The 26,309-nt window shown below is 37.4% G+C and overlaps 3 protein-coding genes across 3 annotated transcripts; all 3 read left to right on the top strand.

The window, feature by feature from the left end:
• The first annotated feature begins 6,294 nt into the window (after window positions 1-6,294).
• Window positions 6,295-7,269, top strand: LOC105993551 (trace amine-associated receptor 2). Its single transcript, XM_013026829.1, has one exon. It carries the CDS (start codon window positions 6,358-6,360, stop codon window positions 7,267-7,269), a length of 912 nt encoding a protein of 303 aa, XP_012882283.1. The 5' UTR covers window positions 6,295-6,357.
• An 8,766-nt stretch (window positions 7,270-16,035) lies between these two features.
• On the top strand, window positions 16,036-17,067 carry LOC105993511 (trace amine-associated receptor 3). The gene has a single exon (XM_013026783.1). The coding sequence runs from the start codon at window positions 16,036-16,038 to the stop codon at window positions 17,065-17,067; it is 1,032 nt and encodes a 343-aa protein (XP_012882237.1).
• Window positions 17,068-23,801: 6,734 nt separating this feature from the next.
• Window positions 23,802-24,845, top strand: LOC105993559 (trace amine-associated receptor 4). The gene has a single exon (XM_013026836.1). The coding sequence runs from the start codon at window positions 23,802-23,804 to the stop codon at window positions 24,843-24,845; it is 1,044 nt and encodes a 347-aa protein (XP_012882290.1).
• Window positions 24,846-26,309: the final 1,464 nt, after the last annotated feature.

The following is a 26,309-nucleotide window of genomic DNA, read 5'->3' as shown; positions in this document are numbered from 1 at the left end:
TCAAGGTCTTTGATCCATTTGGAGTTGATTCTGGTGCAGGGTGATATATAAGGATCTAGCTTTAGTTTTCTACATGTAGTTAACCAATTTTGCCAGCAACTATCTATGTTCTATGTTTAAGCTTTGAAAATATATTATTAAGGAAATACATTTTAAAGAACTGCCCTTAGATGAACTATTGTGTGCTGAAAGTGATCTGTTACAAAGGTATTCAATGGTGGAAACCATGAGGCTGCATTTAGGGACACATTTATTCAGGGAACAAAAAATGCAACACTTTAAAGCCAGCTAGTGACAAACATTTGTGAAGTTATTTTTTAAAATTTAGGTAGTTTTATATTTTCTAAGACTACTGATACCTTGATAATTTATTCAAGATTTCCAATTCCTTCCATTCTAAGGGTTAGTCTTGGTTAGAACTCACACACATTTTCTCTTTTTGTTTCTTTCTTTCTTTCTTTTTTTTTTTTTTTTACAGATTACCATAGATTAAAAAATAGAAATAATCTAATGAGCTTTTCATGTTGGAAAACTGCTTATTTGAATTATCTAAGAGTATGTCCTTAGTAAATTTTCAGGATTAAAATGTTCTTTTTTTCATAACAATACAGTAACAATAGATGATTTTAAAAATTATTTAAGTAGTTGTACAAAGGGGTTTCAATTCAATGTATCTATTGATGTGTAGAATGCGTCTTGATCAGTGTTACTCATTCCATTATTCTACCCCATCTATCCCAACCCTGCCCACTCCCTCAAGTTTCCTAGCTTCATTTTCACATATGGATATTGAATATTATGACTGTATTTGTCCACTGTTCCTTTCTCCATCCACCCCTCTCTTCTTAACTCCACCTTTTCAGACAAGAAATGTTTCCTTGATTTTTTCCCTTGATTACTTCTGATCTGTGATTTTTTTTCCTCTGTCCTGATGCCAGCTCTAGGAACATGTGTACATCAATCCAATCAACTAAGACAGCAGACTAAGCTACTAGTTATTCTTTGGCTTCGCTTGCATCAGCTAAAGTTTTCGTGCTCAGACTTTCACTTGGCTGTTGCTTAATAGGATAAGAATTCCCTCAAGCATTCTGCTCCTCAAGTAATGTTGTGTGACAAATGTTTTCCTGTCTCCATTAAGTACAACTTCTTCCCCAGTGACTCATAATGAAAAATTGTTCTCCATCATGACCAACACCAAACAGCTGATGTGTTAATTATATCCTCTGGTCTCTATTTACTCAAAAGTTTGGCAAATTAGAACCAAGTGAGGTGGGAGGATACATATATTTGCCTCTTTAGACTGGGGCCTCCAGTTAGCCAAATTAAGTGCAGTGGGCATTAGTAAATAGCCAATTAACACATTTAATTACAGTTATTAGCAACTCTCTTAAAGCTTCTTTCAACAAACAGAAGGGTTTGTAAAAAGTAAAAATATACTTGACATATATTGATAACTTTACTTTTAAATGACTTAAAGTTTTCATCTTATCTGTTTAATCTCCCAAATTCAAAACATTATGGAAACTTTGGGGCATACAAAAAAAAACCACAATCATAAATTGTTTTCTATAGTAGGGGTTAATGTACCTTATTTGGAAAATGTGAACCAAGACTATAGTAAGTTACTACTTCTCACTGGTTTAATTGTCAAAAAATTTACCCTGATAGTTCTTTTTTCTGATAAAGTTTGATAGGACTTCCCTATAGTGATTGTAAAAATGTAAACCATTTCATTTGGAATGCCACTTGTTTTTGTTTTGTGGGTATGAATTTCCATATCCTTTTGGATTCTGCAATTACTATTTCATGAACACTGGCAGGAATAGATCTTACATTAGAATGGTCAATATAAGTATCATTCATAATAGCAACAGAATAAGAAGTAATTCAAATCATTATTGATAGGAAAAAACAAACAGTTAAATAAATGAAATGCTGCTGAAATTGAATGGAAAAATAGGAGCAAAATAAGTGTCAAAAGGCAATAAGAACATGATACCTATTGTGTAATGAGTTATAAAAACAAACCTAACAATATTCTTATTTACTTATACAAGCACACATTGACAGGTTTGTCAAATGAATAAAAATGACAAACACTGAATTTAATATAGTATCCATTCAGCATGCAAAAAGAAAGCAGCATATAAATAAATGTAAGTAAGCCAGTGCTAATCTAGTTCATATGTTATAGATAAACAAATAAGCAAGCCAGATATGCTCAGCAAAATGAATTGTAATTAATTCAAATTTCACAAACTTATATTCCATTAAAATGTAAACTTTTAAAATTAACTTAGTTATAAGAGGAGGATTTCATTGTTGATTTTAAAAAATGTGAACGGTTTTCTTAAGGACATATTCTTTTTCACAACACATGGAATACAATTCGATCTGTTTGCAGCATTTAAATTAGTTTTCCTATTTCCCTTTGGGTCGTCTTTCTTAGGTTATAGTCTCTGGTACTTAATCAAAAATTAAGCTCTGTATAAGACTCTAACTCAACTCAGCCAGAATGGCATTTGTCAAGAAAGTATGTAACAATAAATGATGAAAAGAACCCTAAAACACTGTTGGAGCAAATGCAAATTAGTACATCTGCTATGGAAACCAATATGGAGCTGCCCCAGATAATTAAAAATAGGTCTACATTATGACCCTATCACTTTTGGGGATACATCTGAAGGAGAGAAAATCAATTTATGAGAGATGATTGCATCTTCACTTTCATTTTAACTCTTCACAATAGCCAAACTGTGCAACTAGCCAAGGTACCCAACAGTCAATGAATGGGTAAAGCAAACACACACACACCATGAAGTATATCACACAGACATAATGAGAGATGAAATTATGTCAGTTGCAAGAAAGTGGATGAAACTGGAGATCATCTTGTTGAGTGTTATGTCAAGATCAAAAAGCCAAAACCTAGACCTAAATAATGAAGATGATGATGATAATGATGATGCTGATAGAGATAATACTGGGCAGTATAAGAAAACCCAACAAACACTGAAAAGGGAATGGAGGAAAGGAAGGGTTTGGGATATAATAGTTGTGATGAACTTGATCAAAGTATACTGTATACCTCTATGTATACTAATTAAAAATAAACAACAAAGAAATTTTGATTTTTTTGTTGAAGTTATGGCCCAGATGAAGATACATTGTACACATGAACTGCTTTGTTAAGTGAAAAAACAATTCAATATCTAAACTGAAATTAAGATAAATAAGGGAAGGGGTGTAGGTTGGGAGGGGTGTGAGGATGCTGAAGGGGTGTCATTGATCAAGATGCAGTGTATTCACAGACTGCTTTGGTGAATGGCAACTCTTGTGGACAACTGCTTGAAGATTTCAAATACAATAAACAAAAAGATTCTATTCTCTAGGCTACCACAAGGTGTCAGGGCTGAGAATAGGTAATGATCCAGCTCAATGGAGCCATTTCAACTGCAGTACTGCACAGACATTAGGCTAGAAGAAGGCTTGGAAGAGTGAACTGGTATTTGTTACATCCACAATCACCACAGAGCTGTTCTTCTTAAATATGGCCTTTAGTATTAGAGAAGCTGGTTCAAACAAAATTTTCTGGGGTTTACATAGAAATAGGGATTCGATTTTGATACTGACTGTGCATCTATACTCCCTTTTCTATCCTGATATGATCTTTCCTATTCAAGAAAGTTGTAATGTTCCAGTACTCCCTACTATCTGTCCATCAGACATATTTCATCAATTCCTGATCCCACAGATGCTAAAAATGTAGACAGTATCAAACAGTTGCAGTTAGAAGTTGAATTTTGAAGTAACAGTCCTTTGAAGCTCAGCTCCCCATGTGACTGTTCTAGTTGGATTTCCATACAGTGGCCACTTAAATAGCTATGATTTCAATGGATTTTAATTCTAGTAGGACCTTGGTAACATACAATGACCAGTGCTTCATTTCATCTGTATCTGAGATATCTTACCTACAAAAGCAATACGATCAGTGGAAAATATATGGTCACAATTCAAAAGATGATGAACAAACAAAAATCTAGGCAATTATACTTGCAAACATAGTAAAGTCCCATCGTCACAAGAGTTACTTGAAAAGACAAGAATCATCCCTAATGCCTCCAAGTCTACAGGTGTGGATGAGATGCATTCCTTTAGTCACTTCTATACAAAGGGGGAAAAAAAGGAAAACAATCAGCAATGGTTCTTGTTTGTTTGTTTTGGTTTTGGTCTCAGGAATGGAACCCAGAACTTCAGTTCCAGTCTAACAAAGGAGAGTGATAGATGATTAAAATCTCTTTGCATGTACTTCAACATAGGGACTGCGATTGTCAGGTCATCCTAACGTGCTGGAAGAACCATCATTGTACTTGAACCACTGAGGGCATCCATGTGTGATTGGGATTCTGTCCACCAGCCACAATTCAGACCCACAGCCTTTATGTAATGGAAGTCTTGGCTTCATCAGTTGACAGGTGATGAAAACGCTGGTGAATAGACATTCATGTGAGGAAACGGTTAGGCTCATTTAAATTATTAATTTTATAATGAAAAGGGTTCCCCCCCTCATTCTCAGATCAAATTCCCTTGAGACTAATTATAGAATTATAAAACGATACAACTAACATAGTCCACTCTTCTGGTTCCATATAAACATTCATGCCAGATAGAAATGAGAGTTTCTTCCGTAAGGAGTTAGCAATGTCATTGACAATGCAGCAGCAGGTATGTGGAGAAGGGATGATGCAGGAAGGATCTGTGAGATTTGGTAAGAAGTAAATTGTCATGCCAATAATCAGTATTGTTGGTGGTGTATTAATTCTTTCCTTTTCTGTTGCTCATGTTCAGAGAGAATATGTAGGAATGCAGAAGATTGAAGTTGAGGAATTAATTCGACCTTGTAACAAAATGTGGGCTTGTTTAAAATATGTAAGCAGGGTAATGTGCTAACTTCTGATGATGAATTGTTTCCTGGGAAGAATATTTAATATCCAGGAAAAGGTTATTTTTTCATGAGCAGCAGAATGATTTATTTAGTACAGGTGTTCACCTAAGTTAAACAGAAGGCTAAGGAGTTACCTGGTTTTGTTTGTTTGTTTTGTTTAGTTTTGAGACAGTGTCACTAATGTTCCATGGCCTGGCTTGAATTCATAATTCTACCCAGGCTTTCAAGTGATGGGATTACAGGTGTGAAGCACCATGTTCAGATTACCTTTTAAAAATATATAGTATTATATCATTACTTTCACTGGAGAAACATTTTCTGGACACATACATTTATGAATGTGGTGTTTATTTCAAGGACAGAAAGGAGGTAATAAAAGAAGGAAGGAAGAGAAAAAGGAAAGAAAGAAAGGAGAACTTTGAAATGTTCATAATATCCATTGTGATAATGCATGTATTACTTAATGTGTCAATTCATTAACATTATAAATTCAACAGCATTGGAACTAAAGGGAATTAATAGCTTAGGTAAGGTCATATATTCAAGGAAAGCAGAAATAAGGGTGAGCAGGAACAACAAAATAGTAAAGACCTTTAAATGTTGTAAAAAAGTGGTTAGTAAAGCAGCACATATTTAATAATAAAGCACTAATCAAATTTAATGAACAAGTTAAAATAAATGAGGTCACATTAGAAAAATCAGAGAATTCTTTATTATTCTTGCCAGCTTCCTGCAGTTTAATCACTTTCTTGGGGCAAAGATAGAAAACATTTTTATTTTTAACAATTTGGTAGAATAATGTTTGTGTGTAATGTTTTTCATAAGGCAATCTTGCAAGCATATTGCAAATGATGGCACACTTGAATTAAACTAATTCCAAATAATAAACTTCTGGACCCACAAGACAACAGACCTCAAGGAATTTGAGTCTGATTATGTTCCCCAAATTCATTTGAGAAAAAGTCCATTATTGTCTAATAGCTGTCAATAATATTCTCTTTATACACATGAGGAGGATCCATTGTAGTTACATCATTAACTTGTTTCTCCTCCTTTTGTCCTCTTCTGTGGAATAATAAAGCAAGTGTATCTTAAATGTTGGTGAGGAACTTGAATTACAAAGTATAGAGTGAATAGTTTTCATCTGAACCTCCTGGATGAGAGTTCTGTAAAATTACAAGTAAGTATAATGGGTTGAGTGAAAAAGATGTACTATTTTAGCAGAATCATCTTCTTTGATGCTTCTATGGTTTTGCTATGAAAGCAGCCATATAAAACGAAGAGTATTTTAACTATTTTTTCTGACAAAATTTTATCTGTTTTTTGCTTTCCTGAAGGAAACATTTGATTGCTCTGAGTATGGAAATGGATCTTGCGCAGAAAATAAAAGGTCACTGGGTATCCGGGTTGCCATGTATTCATTTATGGCAGGAGCCATATTCATCACGATATTTGGCAATCTCGCCATGATTGTTTCCATTTCCTACTTCAGGCAGCTTCACACACCAACCAACTTCCTCATCCTCTCCATGGCGGTCACCGACTTCCTCCTGGGATTCGCCATTATGCCCTACAGCATGATCAGATCGGTAGAGAACTGCTGGTATTTTGGGTTTACGTTTTGCAAGGTTCATTATAGCTTTGACCTCATGCTTAGCATAACATCCATCTTCCATCTTTGCTCAGTGGCTGTTGATAGGTTTTATGCTATCTGCTACCCCTTACGTTATTCTTCCAAGATGACAATCCCAGTCATTAAACGGTTGCTGTTTCTCTGCTGGTCGGTTCCTGGAGCCTTCGCCTTTGGCGTGGTCTTCTCCGAGGCCTACGCTGATGGCATCGACGGCTATGCTATCTTGGTTGCTTGTTCTAGTTCCTGCCCAGTCATGTTCAACAAGCTCTGGGGGACTACTTTGTTCATGGCAGGTTTTTTGACTCCTAGTTCTATAATGCTGGGGATTTATGGCAAAATTTTCGCCGTCTCCAGAAAACATGCCCGTGCAATCAGTAACTTGCCAGAGAATCAAAATAACCAAATGCAAAAAGACAAAAAAGCAGCGAAGACATTAGGAATAGTGATGGGTGTGTTCTTGTTATGTTGGTTTCCCTGTTTCTTCACCATTTTACTGGATCCTTTTTTGAACTTCTCTACTCCTGTAGTCCTGTTTGATGCCTTGACGTGGTTTGGCTATTTTAATTCCACGTGTAATCCCCTAATTTATGGTTTCTTCTATCCCTGGTTTCGTAGAGCCCTTAAATACATTTTGCGAGGTAAAATTTTCAGCTCACAATTTTATAATACAGATTTGTTCACTCAAAAATAAACTGAATAAACTTATTTTGTATGAGTGATTTGGAACAAAAGCACTAAACTTTAGCAGAATGAAATTGCTCTGCATGTGTGTGTGTGTGTGTGTGTGTGTGTTTTGTGCCTGTGTATGTGTGTGTGTGTGTGTGTGTTTGGCTGACCATAGATGCTCTTGATTTCTAAGAAGTTTCTCTTGAGACTCCAACATCTTTTATTTATCTATTTATCTAGCTATTTAATTAATCAATTAATTAATTTTGTTGGTTGTGGGGCTTGAACTCAGGGCCTGGGCGATGTCCCTGAGCTTTTTTGCTCAAGACTAGCATTCTACCTTTTTGGGCCACAATGCCATTTCCTCCAATCCTTAATCCTTCATATATCTATTACTTCTAAGTAGAGCAAAAGGGGAATTAGACTAGTTAATAGAAAATGGGAAAGTCAGGAATGTAAAGAAAAGGATGTTCAAAAATGTGCTGTTTGGGCTGGGATGTAGCTCAGTGGCAAAGCACTTGCCTAGCAAGTGCAATGTCCTGGGTTCGATCCCCCGTACCAAAAAAAGAAAAGACAAAAAAAAATGTACTGTTCAAAAAGGATGAGAATGCAGGCTGAGCTTGAGGAACGCTCCTTCCTGCCCACCACACACACCTCGGGACGTTTTCATCTACTTGTTCTTCCTCAGCTTCTGATGAATTTGAATTTGAAAGAACAGTGAGGGGCTGGGAAGGTGACTCAGTGGTAGAGTGCTTGCCTTGCATGCATGAGGCCCTGGGTTCGATTCCTCAGCACCACAGCCGGAAGTGGGGCTGAGGCTCAAGTGATAGAGCGCAAGTCTACAGCTGAAGAGCTGAGGGACAGCACCCAGGCCCAGAGTTCAGGCCCCACAACCGACAAAAAGAAAAAAAAAAAAAGAAAGAACAGTGAAAAGTTATTGGGATGTAAATACAAAAACAATAATTTCAAAACTCCATCTTCTGACAGGAAGCACTAATTTATTAGCTGATTCGGTAGATTTTGTTGTGAAACATTTTAAAAAATGAGAACTAGCAGGGCACTGGTGGCTCATGCTTGTAATCCTAGCTACTAGGGAGGCTGAGATCTGAGGATCACAGTTTGAACCCAGGCCAGGCAGAAAACTCTGCGAGATTCTTATCTCCAATAAACTACTCAAAAAAAAAAAAAAAGCTGGAAGTGGCACTGTGGTAGAACAAAAGAAGCTCAGGGACAGCGCGTAGGCCCAGAGTTCAAGCCCCAGGTGCAGCAAAATAAAGAATGAAAGAACTGGAAAACGATGTAACCAATACAGCATTCCATTCAATATTTCATTAATGTACATATACATGTATATATTTAAAATTTTACTCTGATTATAAAGATGGCTTCCCTTTTCATAAGTCAGACCATGAGTACATTTCTATTGGGACAATGTCACCCCTTCCTTCATTCTCGTTCTCAGTTTTTTCTTCCTGTCCCCACCCACAAGCTGTATAGTTGATTTTCATCATGGTTTCTACTGAGTACCACTGCTGCATTTGTTCACCCTATGTCCTTCTATTTTTATACTCTCCTTACCCTCCAGGATACCTAAAAATGAATAAACAAAACAACAAAAAGAAAAAGGAAAAAAAAGCCTTTTTGTTTCCATATCCTGGAGTTCATTTTGATGAACATTATTTTATATGATCAGAGGCAGATAGACACTGCACCTACGTGTTCCTCCCTAAAAGTGTTCTTCTTTGGTCTCACAGAGTGTGCATGCCTTGAGTCCTGTTTAGTGTGTCATGTATTTTAGATCTAGTTTCTGCATATGAGAGAAAACATGCACCATTTGTCTCTGAGGTTCATTAATGTTTGATCTTAATCCCAGCAGTGGGATTTCCCATTTTACAGGCAATGGAATTCTCTTTGATGGTCCTTTTCCTTTCTTAGGCCCATGTGCATTTTGACATTTGATATGATGACATTTAATCACTAACTGGATAACGTAACTACCCAGAAAAGTTGTGGTTTGGGTCCATCATAGATAGTAGTATCTATTCCTATATATTTGCATCATAGTTAATGAGAAAAAAAAGCAAAGATGAAAACTAATATTGACTGTGTTTGGGGGATGTTCTGGGTACCATCCACTTTCCATTTGTTATTAGACGAACATTAAATTTATGTTAACACTCACTAGTGCATGGTGGACTTGCATTGTCAGATGCTGGCAAATGTTTCGCACTGACTTGTAAAATTGGATGATATCTGTGTTGTCAAATGTAGCTTGAGAAAATAAAACGAAATATTTTGGTGGGAGATTGCCTGTTGTCATTTGTGGGAAAGGAGTTTGTGACTGTCCTCTTTATAGAGCGATAATGTTTGTGAAATTAATTTTGTTTTTGTTGGAGCCTGCAGAAAAAAATAAAAATTTGGCCTTGTATAGACTGTAAATATCATTTTCAAATGATACTGTTATCTTTATATAGTTGTACAAGGGGGTTTTAATTCAATATGTCTGCTGATAAATACAATGCTTCTTGAACAATGTCACCCCTTTCCATAATTTTCTCCATCTTTCCCAGCCCTAAAACACCCTCAAATAATTATAATACTTCTTAAACAATGTTACTCCTTCTATCATTCTCTCCCCCATCTCTCCTAACCCCATCTATCCTCTCAAGTTATCTGGTTCTATTTTCACTTTTGAACATTTAACAATATGACTGTATTTCACTCATCCATCTTCTCTTCATCTATTATTTTGGTTTTTTTTAATTAGTTGAGTCGATAGTTTCCTATTAAGGAAACTCTGTAGTTTAGGGATAAATAAGCTTCTGATTAAATTAAATCTATGCCACCTAGCTTATAATGATCTTCCTTCCTTCCTTCCTTCTTTCTTTCTTTCTTTCTTTCTTTCTTTCTTTCTTTCTTTCTTTCTTTCTTTCTTTCTTTCCTTCTTTCCTTCCTTCTTTCCTGTGGCCTATTTATATTTTAAATATAAATTTTATTTTACTCTACTTTTTACATTGCAGGAGATGGGACATGCTGAACAAATGCTCCTCTTACACTTTGTGTTGTTCCCTCCCTCTCTCCATCTCTTCCTTCCTCTCGATCCTTTTTTTTTTCTTTTTTCTTTTGTAGGTGGAGGGGCTTGAATTCTGGGCTTGGGTGTGTCCCTCAGCTCTTCAGTTCAAGGTGAAAGCTTTACCTTTTGAGCCACAATGCTACTTCCGGTTTTCTAGTGGTTTATTGGAGATAAGAGTGTCATGGACTTTCTCACCTGGGCTGGTTTTGAACTGCGATCCTCAGATCTCAGCCTCCTGAGGAGCTAGGATTATAGGCGTGAGCCACCAGCGCCCGGCTTGATCCCTTTTCTAAAACTAAGGGTTTTAGTCATGCTAGTACATCTCACTGAAGTAAAAATAAATATTTCTCTTTCATTCCATAATCTTTTCATTCAAAGTACAAACAGAAACTTTTTATTATTCAGATAACTATTTCTCCCTTGACTATCAGTCAACATTTAATTCAGCCTATACATGGCTGCATTTTTAATACATGAAAGTTTCAGAACCTTATCTTCTCAGAATGAAACAAAAATGACCATGAAATTGGTTATGAAATAATTGTCCTTCATTTGGAAAAAAACCAACTTAAAACATTCTGACAGTTAATGTCCCTGGGACACAAAAATGCACAGGACATTTCATCCCTCCCTCAGGAAAGAAAGTCCAAGCACAATTCCAATGGGGCTCTGTAACTGGTACCTCTTGAACTTCTGGATCTGAGGCTTTCACTGTAGATCTCTTGAGAGCAGATGGAAACCTATATGATCAGATATCTTTGGCATTGAACTTCCCACAATTTCCTGTGTCACATCAACCAAGCCACCAGAAGAGGCTCAACGATTTACAACTAATTTTCCAGGAAATGAAAGGTATTGGATTAATAAAAGGAGTTAAAAATGTACTGTTCTTTCATGATTATGCTTGATTTATTCTCATCAAAATAATTAAACATTTATAGAGTATCAGAAGGTAATACAAATAGGTTGCAATAGGAACATAGAGTTTTTATTCTTAACTAGAAAATAATTATGATATCATGAAAGGTCTTAATTTTCTAGCAAAATTTTGTGATAAGGCATATAAATTTCTGGGTAGGAGCATGTAAAATATTTTTGCAAAATCCAAAGACTACACAAGACATCATTAGTAAGTGTCAGGCACTCACTTATTTCAGTAATGCTCACTTATTTCAGTAATGCTGAGATTTTTCATTTCAAAGTCTTTCCCAGCATGGTTTCTGATGTCACTCGTTTTTTCTTAGAAAAAAGCATGTTGTCTTATTTTCCCTGTAAATCTCTTGAGAAAGGAGAAAACAAACATCCCATTGATCAGTAGCTGGCAATATGTCTAGTGCACGGGCTGTACTTTGAGTAGCAAGGGTTATAAACAGCTGATACCATAGACTTTCATGCTGATCAAATGGATCCAAAATCACCAGTGCTATTATCAGAGAAGGAGAGGTGAGAGATAGGTTCACTGAAACTGAGCCTGAAGATTTGGATTTTATTTAATGCTGGGGAATGGAGATTAAAGGCAGAAAAGGCTATACCAAGGTTCTATGCAACTAGATGCTGAAATATTCACATGGTATCCATGTCAGGCCATGCACAGACCAAGATGTGCTTTCCCAAATACTCCTGTTAATCCACACTAAGAAAAGGCAAAGAGAAGATACAGTTTATCACTTCTTCTGGGTCCCTTCCCATCTCTTACACATTCTGTGATACTAACTTTCAGTAGAGACCTTTTGGTTTCCAAATAAAGCTATGGTTTATAGCTAATGAAAATAAAGATGCTTAAAAAATTCTTATTGCTCCTGCTCCCTGAAATAGAAATTACTTTTCCTGTTACTGTGCATGTATTTCCTGTCCCTAAAAATTTCTTTCTTTTCCCAGTTGTTTTTCAGAAGAAAATATTCTTTTAAGGTAGCATCTCTTGCCACTTTCTAAGGCTTATCCTGAACTGTGAGTTGTTTTGGATTGTAATTCATCATCTATAAGCTACATACTACTTTATATTTGTTGCTATTACAAAATACAAATTACCTCATATAGTTTATGAGGAAATTGATAGAATCTTCCCCCCATTCATCTTAGTTTTCAGTGCTCTGTTGAATATACTGTACTTATTAACCCTGACATGCTTACCAAGCTACTACAAACTTTAAATATTTCTTATGATTTTTGTTAGATATTAGAGAACTAAGCAGAAACCAAAGTATGTCAAAGAACATAATATCAGCTTTCACTTACGCTTTCTATTAAACTTCATATGCTCATTAGTCTATTGTGATGAAATACTAGTCCAAATTATGAACTATTGTTATTTATTTTAGCTACTTCAATAATAGAAATTAACACAAATCTCTGTATGAAATGTGCTTTCAGACTAAGAAGGTTAGAGGTTCTTTAAAAATAGAAATTAAATAGGAGAGGTTATAATTTAAGCTCATTTTTAATAGGTTCTATAAAAATTGACATTGTTTTCTGGCCTGTGGCAATGGGTGTAATGAGTCCTAATATTGGTGCTGTTTTGGAAAGTGACTCTTCTTCACTTGCAAAACCACAGGAAAGCCTTCAGATGAGCCAGTGGCTTGTAGAGCTAAAACAGCATTGTTTCCATGGTGATATTTTAATTACTTGTTGAGTTATAGAGTTGAACAGATTCCTGTCTCCTCTGTGAGAACCATGGATGGGCAGCTTTCATTTTCAGCAATGATTTATACTGCATTCACATTTTAAGACCCTGAAAATGAGATTCTGTAGCTAGAGCACATTGGGAAACCACCTCTGTTTCCTACCAAAATGAATTTGTCCAGAAAATCAAAGATTCCCTTTAATAAGCTCCATGATGTAAGCTCACATTGCATATCTGGCTTTTTTTTTTTTTTTAAAACACACGTGGCTGCAGATGTGCCAATCTTATCATTCAGGGCTAGAAACTAAAATTTAAGGGGAAACATAAAAAAGAGAAATTGTTATTATTTGGATTTTTAAAGTTACAAAACGTGGCAGTTTCATAGAGGTTATACACCTCAAATCATACATTAAATGGAAGACATTTTTAACAAAGCAAAATTAAGGGACGTGACATAATTCTTACGAAGTGAATCCTTGTATTTCATGGTGGTGGAGGTAAGATAAATGCAAAACCCTAAAATATTCACACAGGCCACTTCCAAATGAACCAACAGTTTATAAAACAAAACAAAACAAAGCAGTCTATCTGAAAATCAGTCATTCTGAGCTCAGAATATAGTTCATTAAAGCCATGGACTTCATAGAATGTTATGCTTTTCAGAAACAATCTCTAATTAGCAAATTAAATGTGTGAGCTGTATCACTCCTAAAATCTACAGAAGAAAACAGGCCCAGAGTCAGTGAGAGATTTGCCCAACATTATATGACTTATATGTGGGGGAGCCAATAAACAAACAACTCTAATTTCAAAGCTATAATAGCAGGGAGAGGGAATTGAATTTGTACCATATAATAAGTCATTTTAAACCTTTCATTATAGACATTTCAAACTGGTCTTCTTGAGTTTCATGCCCGAATTTAAATAGTAAGTGCACTTAATAGAAAATGTGTGATCTCCTATCCAACCACCTTATAGTAGAAACATCTTAATCCTGAAGAAATGGGATGTTAACTTGCACATAATTCTCATGTGAGTTTCTTTCAATATTATTATAGCCTTGACCATTAAACTCACATGGACAAAGCTGAGATTAACTCACTGGTAGACCACTGGGTTCAATCCTCAGAATTGCTACACACACACACACACACACACACACACACACACACACACACACACAGGTTCACATTAGGTAATTAGAGCATGGCAAATTCAACTACATAATCATATGCTTTCATCCCAAATATATTTTCAGCCTTAGATACAGTACATGTTTAATTTTCAACTTGCATTCTCCAACACAGTATTCTCTTTCAGTTTTGTGAGGGCTTTTCTTTCATTACACACTATGTATCTAGTGTCTCCTACATATTAACCTAGGGGCTGAGAATTCCAGAGTGAACAGTTCTAGTCACTCGTGGCAATGACTAGAGAGTCATGTGGAACAGTCACCTTGCCAACAGCTACCTCCTTACCTAAGACTTTCCAAAGTAAAGCCCTCCTCTGACTCAGACATGTCTCTGACATATTATAGCAAGATCCTTCCACCCCGGTCCTCATCACCCACCCCAAGTCAGATAAGAATGACGGAATCAAAAGGAATAAAAAGAGCTTCTTAACACCATGAGGCCAACGAAGGCATATTTTTGTTTATTTTTTTAATTGAGGTTCTAAAAGGAAGCCTAAATTAAATTTACCTAAATAGATGAACTCGATGCATGCACATTAAAGCTGAACCTCTGGTTTGGGAGAATCCAACACAGATTGAGAGTATCCCTATGTCCAGTCTTCTCAAGATTGGACCTACTTTTCTGTAGCCCACTAAACCAACATGATGCTTGTGGTAGACACAGTATCAAGCCTTCCCAAAGCCTACTGGTGAGTTGGTTTTTTTTTTTCCTTCAGGATATTTACCTTGGGGTCAAGGTAAATAGGGTGCAATACCTTACTGAAAGTTTAAATGATTACCAAATTTACTATCCTCTTTCAGTCTCTGGTAATTGAGGGGAGATCTCAGTGATGGGACTTGAGAGTATGTCAAATGCGATCACTTAGGGATGAAACATGTCACAAGGCTTTCCGCCAGTCAGAACCTCAGGTAAATCATAATGCTCATACAAGAGAGTAGAAATGCTGTGGCTTATACCTGTAATTCCAACCATTTCAGAGGCAAAGATTGGGTGGATTGTGGTTCACGGGCAGTTTAGGAAATAAAGTTAGGAAGACTCCATCTCAACAGAAGAGCCAGCTCAGCTCAGCTGCACAGGAAGCCATAGAGATGTTGCCCCTGGGAAAAAATTTGGGAACACCCTCTGAAAATTTGAGAAGGACTAGGGGAATGGCTTAAGTGGTAATGTGCTTCCCTAGCAACTGTGAAGCCGTAAATTAAAATCTCAGTACTGACAAAAAGCAAGAAAGAGAATGAGAAGGAGAGGATAGAGGAGAGAAAGAGATTGGAAAATAGAAACACAATCATGCATCGACCCAGGGGCATAGTTAAGCTTTTAGGTTTATAATGTGATGTAGGTTTTCTAGTATTGAATGTCCATCACGTTTATTAACCCTGTTGAAAGTATGATATATTTTAACAACTATATACAATTTCCAGTTACTAAAAAATGTCTGAAAACTTTTCACACATTTTTGAAACAAGAACACATGCCCAAAACCTTTGTGACATTGACTTTGTATATGAGGTATTTTTAGGATAAAAGAGATGTTTTCTTATCATTCAATTTCTAGGAAAGTGCTCAGGATGAAAGGCACCCCAAAACTGTAGAAAACCCCCATTACAGGACTAGAGCACTCAACAGATAAGCTCAATTTGAATGAATGCATGGTTGGCCATAGTAGACTAAAATAGAGCAACACGGGAATGAACAAGCAGTTGGAAAAAAGTTCATTTTTCTAAGGGCAGTAACTGAGAAAGCAAATCCAGAAGATAAATATTTAAATAAATTACAATCGGTGTGAGTCACCAACAGATGACTTTGAACTCTATTGTACTATTAGGAACAGACATTGACTGAAATCACCTTAAGAAGGAAACATCGGCTTGTTCTTCCTGGGAAGGAGCTGGAGGTGCTAAAAGCTCCATGGATCTGCCTTATATTCCTGAAGACCTATCCAGCTGCCCCCAATTTGAAAATAAATCCTGCCCTCCCACCAATCGCTCTTTCCACGTCCGAGTGATCATGTACTTGCTGATGTCCGGAGCCATGGTTATCACCATCTTTGGAAACCTGGTTATCATGATTTCCATTTCACACTTCAAACAACTCCACTCTCCCACCAACTTCCTGATTCTGTCCATGGCGACCACGGACTTCCTGCTGGGTTTTGTCATTATGCCCTACAGCATGGTGCGATCTGTGGAGAGCTGCTGGTACTTTGGGGATGGCTTTTGTAAATTCCATGCAAGCTTTGACATGATGCTAAGTCTCACTTCCATTTTCCACCTGTGCTCCATTGCGGTTGATCGTTTTTATGCTGTGTGTTACCCCTTACACTACACCACCACCATGACGGCCTCCACCATCAAGCGGCTGCTGGTGTTCTGCTGGTCTGCCCCAGCTCTGTTTTCTTTTGGTTTGGTTCTGTCGGAGGCCAACGTGTCTGGGATGCGGGGCTATGAGATTCTTGTGGCTTGCTTCCATTTCTGTGCGCTCACTTTCAACAAATTTTGGGGAACCATCTTGTTCACCACCTGTTTCTTTACTCCTGGCTCAATCATGGTTGGCATTTATGGCAGAATTTTTATTGTTTCCAAACGCCATGCACGAGCCATCAGTAATATACCTGAAAACGTGCAAGGGGGAGCGAGAAAAAGCTTATCTAAGAAAAAAGACAGAAAGGCAGCGAAGACCCTGGGCATAGTCATGGGGGTGTTTCTAGCTTGCTGGTTGCCCTGTTTTCTTGCAGTTTTGATTGACCCATATTTAGATTACTCCACTCCTATCACAGTACTTGATCTTTTGGTATGGCTCGGGTACTTCAATTCTACGTGCAACCCCCTCATCCATGGCTTTTTTTATCCATGGTTTCGAAAGGCTCTAAAATACATAGTGTCAGGAAAAATATTTAGCTCCCATTCAGAAACTTCAAATCTGTTTCCTGAAACACATTAATGAGAAACCCTTACAAAAAAAACAGCGTATTGAAAATGAAAACGATACCCCTACTATTTTACCCTGCAACCAGTACTCTATATCCCACAGACTGCTATAAATGCTAGTTTATGCAATTTTAGTCACCTCAGGTCTATAACCTTCAGTGACTTTCAACATCTTTGGGGGGGGGGGGGAATCAATACATCCAGCACCCAATGAACATTTATCTGATTGGAGAGTGAGACACTATCTCAAAATCAATAAAATCAATGAAAATTAAGAGCTGCTTAGGGCTTCCCATGGCATTTTGCCATTGAGAGGCACTTGTAAAGAACCAAAGGTAGAAAGAAGGTCAACGAAATCAAATTTTCCACCCAGGCAACCTTTCTACCCTCCTGCTCCACAGCTGGCCATGTTCCTCTGGAAATGGCCACCTGAATGTGAGCAGCTATCATCTCAGAATTCCTTTTACAAGTTTTCCCCCTCTACTCTGGCCTAGCTAGTACCTGGTACCTTGCACCCAGTATCTGGCATCCATCACTACCCCCAGGTCCTTAGCTGTTTCTGGCTGTTGTCTTTCTAGCAGCTGCCCACATGGACCTTCATAAATAGCCTTTTTATTAATCTCTCTTCAGTCATCCGGTGGATGCTACCATCTGTTCCTGTTTTACATCCAACTCACGTAGCCTTTCGTTACTCCAAGTTTTGAAATTGCTTCCCCAGATGTCCAGCTCTGTACGAGGCTGAGTTTACCTCTCTGCGCCTTTCCACATTTACTACCTCCTCTGGGCTCCCTTCCTTGGAAGAAATCCCTGACCTGCCATTTGTCTGGAATAGGGCTATTCATCCTTCCTCCATTTGGCACATTTCTTTCCATTTTTAGGATAAGTTTTTTTTGAAACTTTTGACATTCCCCATGTGTGTACAAAATATTTTTCAAGACAATTTTGGATGTAATAAGTAGTATTTTATTTATTAAATATTATGGAGGGGCTGGGAAGATGCTTGCCTTGCATGCATGAGGTCCTGGGTTCGATTCCTCAGCACCATGTAAGCAGAAAAAGCCAGTGAAGCACTGTGGCTCAAGTGGTAGAGTGCTAACCTTGAGCTGAAGAGCTGAGGGACAGCACCCAGGCCCAGAGTTCAGGCCCCACAACTGACCAAAAAAAAAAAAAAAGTGGACCTTGCTCATCCTTACAATGTTATTTGACTTTTATTATTTTATAACTTACAAATGTTGTTTAGCTTAGAACTTATTCTATTTGTGAATTTAGTAACTTATGACTTTTAGCTGCCAGTTATACCCTAATTTATTTTTTCATATTGTATTTGCACTTTTCAAATTATGAAAATTTGATTTTCTTTTGATCATTTTTCAGATTACTATAACTTTCTCCATCCTTAAATAACCTGTCCATGACTTATTTGAAATATGATGAATTTAAAAAATATTGAAAATTATAATGCCATTTACTATCATAAGCTGTTAAATTTACAGCTTAACAAACTTTTGTGCCTTTCAACTTAAAAGTCACACAAAATGATGATGATGATGATGGTGGTGGTGGTGGTGGTGGTGTGTATGTGTATGTTTGTATGCTAGTATTTGATGTTATAATTTGTGGAGAGGAAGGGCAAAAACAAATCGTTTAACTAGGGATACAGGTGGACCCATTGCAACAAGGAGACATACAAGTAGTTATGTCGAAAACGAACTTTACAACTTTGGTGGTGGGGGAGGAGGGTTGGATAGGGGGGCGGGGAGGGGATGGGATGGGAAGGGTAAACAAAGGAGGAGGCTACAATGCTTGATAAGAAATGTACTCATTATCTTGCCCATGTAATTGTAACCCCTCTGTACAGTATTTTCACAATTTAAAAAAAAGAAATAATGGAGGTGGGAGGAAAGGGATGGTAAGGGAAAAACAAAAGAGGAGGCAACAATGCTCAATAGGAAATGTACTCATTACCTTGCTCATGTAACTGTAACCCCTCTGTACAGTATTTTTATAATAAAAAATGTACAAAAAAGAAATAAGAAGTCACTCTTTTGGCAAAAGAATTAATACAAAAATAACAATATTTGCTATTTGAGAGACCGAGGAGCTAAAAAGAACTGTTGGAAGTTGTCAATTTCCATCAATTTTGTTGGGGAAAAGCTGAGGATTGAACCCAGGCATACACATACTGGGTGCGGGTTCTACCACTGAGCCACAGCCCCAACCACTCATCTGCTTTTCCTTTTTTTTTTAAGAGACAAGGTGTTGGTATATTGTTGGAACATGTCTCTAACTACTGAGCTCACGTAAAAATACTGCCCAACTCTCCTGAGTGCTGGGACACATATGCCCAGCTTCATGTGTATATTTTGAGACATTTTTAAAATTTGTGTTTGGGTCAAGTCTTTTATTTGGGAAGATGATAAAGAACTACGGTGTGGGGGAGTATTCCTTCTTTGTACAGGGCTTTAAGAACTCACGGGTTGAAAATATTAACTAGCTTATGCTAATAAGTAGAGTGAACATTTGTTGGGTTTGGACTATGTTTTCTCCTTCCCCTCTCCTCCCTCCACTTCTCCTTTCCCTCTGTTTTTCCTTTTTCTCCACTTCTGGCCTGTGTGAGGTTAGTCATGCTGTCTCTCAGAGGTCGTAGCAGTGAGAGCACCGAGCTGATTTCCTCTCTGGAGTCAGTTCTCTGGTGACCTTCTGTGTCTCATGTTGGCACTACACCAAATGGTGTGGAAAGACAAACCTGTCTAGAGCAAGACCTGGGGCAGCAGCCTCAAGAGGCTTTACTTCGTACTTAAATGTGCACTGCCCAGCCTATTCAGAGACCCTTCCAGGAGCGTGACCTGAGTGTCTAGAAGGAGATGCTGGTGGAGCTGGAGACCAGTGATCATAATGTTTACTTGTCTGGTTAGAGCCCTGGCACACCAGGTAAGTTAACTCTAAATTGCCTAATTGGGAAAACAAATTCCCACAAACCACAGGAGACTATCTCAGGGAAGGAAAAAATATTGTAATTTTGGGGGCTAGATTTTTTTTTGCACATAGAATAAAACAACACTAGAATATGTCTATAACAAGAAATACAGATTTTTAAAAAAAAATTACTGAGTTTGTAAAAAGACAATGACTGGAAGACCTGTAACAGATAGAGCTCTCCTACAGATAATTCATAAATAATCTTCCATACCTAACAAACTACTGTATGGGTAAGACACATCAAAGCAAGATAAAAAAATCATTATTTTTGCCCAATTAGTCCCCAAGTAGAGTATTCAGTTATGTGACCAGTAAGCAAAGAAAAATTATGCCTGATAAAGTAGGTGTGATGTGTCTTCTGCTTTCTATGTATGCATCAATGAATTATTATTTGTTATCTTTTTATAAATGAATTATTGAGTAGTTGAATATTCTGATTCTGTTTGAGGAAAATGCATATGCACTAATATCTTTTAATACTCAACACAGAAGAAAATTATTCTGTTACTCCTTTGTTGTTTCTTTTCCTTTGGAATTCCGAGGATATTTTGCATCATTAAAATGCCCATTCTGGGTGATCCCAGAGTTCTCGTGTCTGCTTCTCACTTAAGGAGGCAAATATCCACTGTAGAAGTCATTAATAATTTCCTGCATTTTCCTAAGTGACTGCCCAATACTGAAATTCATGTAGTCCTTTTCTGCTGATGATTGGGGAAATGCTATTCATAAAGAGGGAGAAAGGCAAAACTGTCCTTTGATGAAAGTGAAATGCCGTACAAGATTCCACCATATTTTATTTTATTCAACTAATTACGGCACAACTCTTTTCTGTAGACAGTTCTCAAAGAAAAGAGATCTCTATCCTGCCAACTATTAAAATATCAAAACCACAACTCCACTTACTGTCTTAACAATTCCCTTCAACAAAGTAGCAGGTCAGCAGTTAGCCTTTCATTTGATTACTTGTTTGTATAAGTTTTGACCAAAGGCTTAAAATCAGGTTTTAAATCCTATCTTTGATGTTGTGTTAACTATTCACCCATGTAATAATTTAAAAATAAATATGTATGTGTTACTGTTATCTTGCCTTACTTAATTCTTTGCTGTTTAAATATTTTCTTAATAAATGTAACTATGCAACAGAAACATGAGAGAATCCAGTTTTAGAAGTGATTCTAAAAGAAAAATGAGGGCTTGGGATATTGCTCAGTGGTAGAGACCAGGGAACACTTAGCATATACTGGCCCTATTTCCTCTGTAGCACACACACACACACACACACACACACACACACACACACACACACACACACACACACACACACACACACACACATCATTTCACTCTACAACCCAAGAAGTTAAATTATATCATTAATCAATTCTTTGAGGAATTAGGCTTTCAAATAGGAATTTAAACTTCAATAGCTACCCAATAAAGTATTTTCAAAGTGTCCCATTTTTGTTTAGGAGAGCACAATTTCTTTTCTTTTCTTTTTTTTTTTGGGGGGGGGGTCCGGTCGTGGGGCCTGAACTCTGGGCCTGGGCGCTGTCCCTCAGCTCTCAGCTCAAGGCTAGTGCTCTACCACTTGAGCCACAGCACCACTTCCAGCTTTTTTCTTTTTGCTTATGTGGTGCTGAGGAATTGAACCCAGGGTCTCATGCATGCAAGGCAAGCACTCTACCACTGAGCCACCTTCTCAGCCCCATAGGAGAGCACAATTTCTAACAGTGCATAGTGGCTAAAGCTTAAACAATCTGTGGAAATGTGGTTATCTTTAAAAATATTTTAGAGGACTAGAAAAAAATTAATGTATTATCTAAATCACAAAAGTAAAAAAGATGATGAATTACAGTTGATTTATTAAATAGATAATTAGGTGTTTAGGGTTTCATTCTTCCAGTCTCTTAGAGCATAGGAAGTGATAACTAACCAAGTAAGGTATACTTACATATTCTGTACTTACATACTGTACTTACATACAATATTACATATTGAGAGTCCACTTCATAAAGAAGCTGCATAAATCTTTATCTTTACAGTTTACTTCCCTATGGCTTAATTTCTCAAGTTCAACTTCATTGCATAATATTTGGTGATATACTTAAAAATTAATAAGGATACCAATCTGAGAAATTATTATATCTAAAGCAAATAAAATAGGCTATGATATTAAGATTTCAAAGAACAGACTGGCATAAATAGTGGCTGAGATATTGTATTTGTATTTTCGTTATTATCTTTTTTATGTCAGTCTGGTGAGAATGCGTTTGTGAGTTCATTTCCCCAATAGGTCAGTGAGTTTTATTCTAGTCTTGGGCCAACATCCATCTCTGTGTCCTGGCCCTAGAGCTCACAAATGCTTGCCATTGGCCATTAGAATCACACAAACAGATTTAACACTAGAAAACCAAATCTAACCCATGTCACACTATAAATCAGTGGCATTATTTTGCTATTACAAAGGTGACAGCATGAAGTATACAAAAGAATAGATTAAACAATCAGTGAGCACTTCAATATGTCAAATCTGTAATAATGTTAAAACTTGAAATTGGTGGCCAAGGGTTCTCAATTTATTGCATTTAAATTCATGAATGCAACTGCTAAATGAAAGGAGACAACTCATGAAAGGTAGAGAATCCATCATTTGAGTTATTATCCTGTTTTGGACATTACTCGCACATAATTTTATAATTATTAGCATGTCTTCAGTTTGCCATAACACTGCTCTAAATTATAAAAACTATCATTTTCACAGTGGAAAGAAAATGCTTTATTAATCAACGATATACAAGGAGTCATATGTGCAATTTCTCACAGAGAAGCTTGCCACAATCTTCAATTACTATTTAAGTTCAGCATTAAATATTAGTTCTACAGCTCTGTCATTCCTAAGGGGGCTTGTATTTAAAAAATTAGTTAAGAGAGACAATAAAGAATCCCAGGGCCATATATGGATTAGGAATCTACAATCTGGACTTCAGATTAGTATATCTAGAACAAGCATCCACCTGTGCTACTTGGATATTGATTGACTGAATATCTTTGAAGTTTTCTTTAGACCCTCTTGCTCAAATGTGCTGGGATGAACAGATTTGATCTTTAGTGAGAGCTTGAGAGAAATACAGTTTGTCAGACACTGTTCCCCTGCCTCTCCTCCCCAATCAAGAATCTGTGTTTTCAAAAGAACCCTAGGTGATCCTTATGACCATGGTGTGATCAGTATGGAGTTCAACCTTGCACTGGCAATGCATTTTAGCTGGACTTCTGTGGGTAATTGCTCTGCAATTTCATATATATATAATATATACATATATACTTTTTTTCTTGTAAAGTTACTGTACAGAGTGGTTACAGTTACATGAATAAGGTAACGAGTCCATTGCCTATGGAGCATTGTTACCCCCTCCTTTGTTTTTCCCCAACTGTCTCTTCCCTCTCCACCTCCCCAACTCCTCCCTCCCCCCAACTTGTAAAGTTTGTTCTCCACATAGTGTCGTGAGCTCTGCAATTTTTTTCTTTCATTTTTTTAAAATTTTTAATTTTTTGTGAACACACTGTACAGAGGGGTTACAATTACATGGGCAGGTTAATGCGTACATTTCTTATCAAGCATTGCAGCCTCCTCCTTTGTTTACCCTTCACATCCCTTCCCAGCCTCACCCCCACCCCCCCCACCTCTGCAATTTTTTTAAACATCATTTTTGTTCTTTCACAGAAAGGGAAGAAACACAGCACTTCTGAAAAAGACATAGGACAAACACGATGAATTCACCTGACTTTTGGAATCCCCCCGAAGCACAATTTTGCTTTGCCTTGGTCAACAGTTCATGTCTCCGCAAGGAGAGGTCCATGCCCGTTGTCTGTGCCATGTATGTCATCATGATCTGTGCAATAGTCATGACTATGCTGGGCAATCTGGTTGTGATCATTTCCATCGCCCACTTCAAGCAGCTCCACTCCCCCACCAACTTTTTGATCCTCTCTATGGCCACCACGGACTTCCTGCTGAGCTGCGTGGTCATGCCTTTCAGTATGATCAGGTCCATTGAGTCCTGCTGGTACTTTGGAGATCTCTTTTGCAAAGTCCACAGCTGCTGTGACATCATGCTCTGCACCACCTCCATTTTCCACCTCTGCTTCATCTCAGTTGACCGCTACTATGCAGTCTGCGACCCTTTGCACTATGTCACGAAGATGACCATCCCTGTGATAGTATTCTTCCTCTTGATCAGTTGGTCCATTCCCATCTTCTTTGCCTTTGGCTTGGTATTCTCAGAATTAAACATTATTGGTGCAGAAGATTTTGTCACAGCCATTGACTGCACTGGCTTGTGTGTATTGATATTTAACAAACTCTGGGGAGTATTGGCTTCCTTCATAGCTTTCTTTCTCCCTGGGACAGTGATGGTCGGGATTTACATACATATTTTCACAGTAGCCAGGAAGCATGCTAAACAAATTGGTGCAGGTCCTAAGATGAAACAAGTTGGCTCAGAAAGCAACATGAAGGCAACATCTAAGAAAGAAAGCAAGGCCACCAAGACTTTAAGCATAGTGATGGGAGTGTTTGTGTTGTGTTGGATGCCTTTTTTTATCCTTACCATCACAGACCCTTTCATTAATTTTTCAACCACTGAAGATTTGTATAATGTCTTCCTCTGGCTGGGCTATTTAAATTCTACTTTCAATCCCATTATATATGGCATGTTCTATCCATGGTTTCGCAAGGCATTGTGGATGTTAGTGACAGGGAAGATATTCCGCCCAGACTCGTCCACCTTCAGCCTGTTTCCTTCACATCCTTAGGGAAGGCTCCATGTTTGCTACCATTGTTCTTCCAAACAGGAAATCTTGGATGTTGTTTTTTTCCCCTTTAAAATGTAAGCATAGCATGATTTAATGAGCAAATTCCACTTCAGATACCACAACAGGTACCTCCAAAACAAGTATAAATCGAGTTTTCCTGCTACCAAAGTAGTTTATTCCCGAGCTTCTAGGACTGGTATCTCCAATAAATAAATACTAAGCTCTTTTTTTTTTAAAAAAAGAGATTGATGTTTCTGGCTGCTGAATCTTACTCCATTAGCTTAAATTAGACAGGACATTTCTCTCTTGACTTCTTGAGATCAGAGAAGACACACTTCAGTTTCCAAAATCACTGACAGCCAAGGAAGACATCTGAGTTTATCTGAATCACTTGAGAGTATTCTTGACTTTCATGGCAGTGAGAGAGAACTTGAGCATATGGAAAGACTGTAATGGAGCATGTGGGTGACAGGGAGAGAAGATAGCAGGTAGCTGTAGTAATGTCAACCTTTTCTGGTTCTGACTCAAACCTGTTTTTAGAAAGAAAGTATGTATACCACATTTTCTCTATCCATTCATCTACTGAGGGGCATCTGGGTTGGTTCCATATCTTAGCTATGGTAAATAATGCTGCAATAAACATAGTTGTGCTAGTAGCTTTAGTATGGTCTTGTTTGTGATCATTTGGGTAAATGCCTAAAAGTGGGATTGCTGGGTCATAGGGGAGCTCTATATGGAGTCTTTTGAGGAACCTCCATACTGCTTTCTAAAGTGGTTGAACAAGTTTACACTCCCATCAACAATGCAGTAGGGTTCCTTTCTGTCCACATCCCCTCCAGCATCTGTTGTTGTTAGAGTTCTTGATTTTAGCCATTCTGACTGGGGTGAGGTGGTATCTCAATGTTGTTTTGATTTGCATTTCTTTTATGGCTAGAGAGGCTGAGCATTTCTCATGTGTCTATTGGCCATCCTTCTTTCTTCTTCAGAGAAGTTTCTCTGTAAGTCTTTAGCCCACTTATTTATTGGGCAGTTGTGTGGTATATATACACAATGGAATTCTATGCTCCCATCAGATGGAATGACATTGCCCCATTTGTTAGGAAATGGAACTTGGAAAAAATTATATTAAGTGAAGTAAGCCAGGCCCAAAGAAACATAGGTCCCATGGTTTTCTTTATTTGCAATAACTAGTATATGTCTGAGACAAGCGGAAAAGTTTAGATAAGTTGATGTTAGATGAAATGAACCCCAAGATAAGAACTCAAATGGTTTTTCTTTCTTGCTATTGTTTCTAACATATTTATAAGGTGATTTTTCTTTTGCTTTGTATGTCCCTACCCCATGGTATAACCCCTGTTTTCATTGTATTAGATGTTGGTATAATTTGTGGAGGGGAAGGGAAAAAACAAGTCATTTAAATAGGGATACATTGTAACAATGAGATGTACAAGACATTATGTCAAA

This window comes from Dipodomys ordii, unplaced genomic scaffold (genome assembly GCF_000151885.1).
Source record: "Dipodomys ordii isolate 6190 unplaced genomic scaffold, Dord_2.0 Scaffold97, whole genome shotgun sequence".
In the NCBI taxonomy this organism is placed as follows: Eukaryota; Metazoa; Chordata; class Mammalia; order Rodentia; family Heteromyidae; genus Dipodomys; species Dipodomys ordii.
The sequence above is the reverse complement of the archived record's forward strand: the minus strand, read 5'-3'. Positions and strand labels throughout refer to the sequence as shown.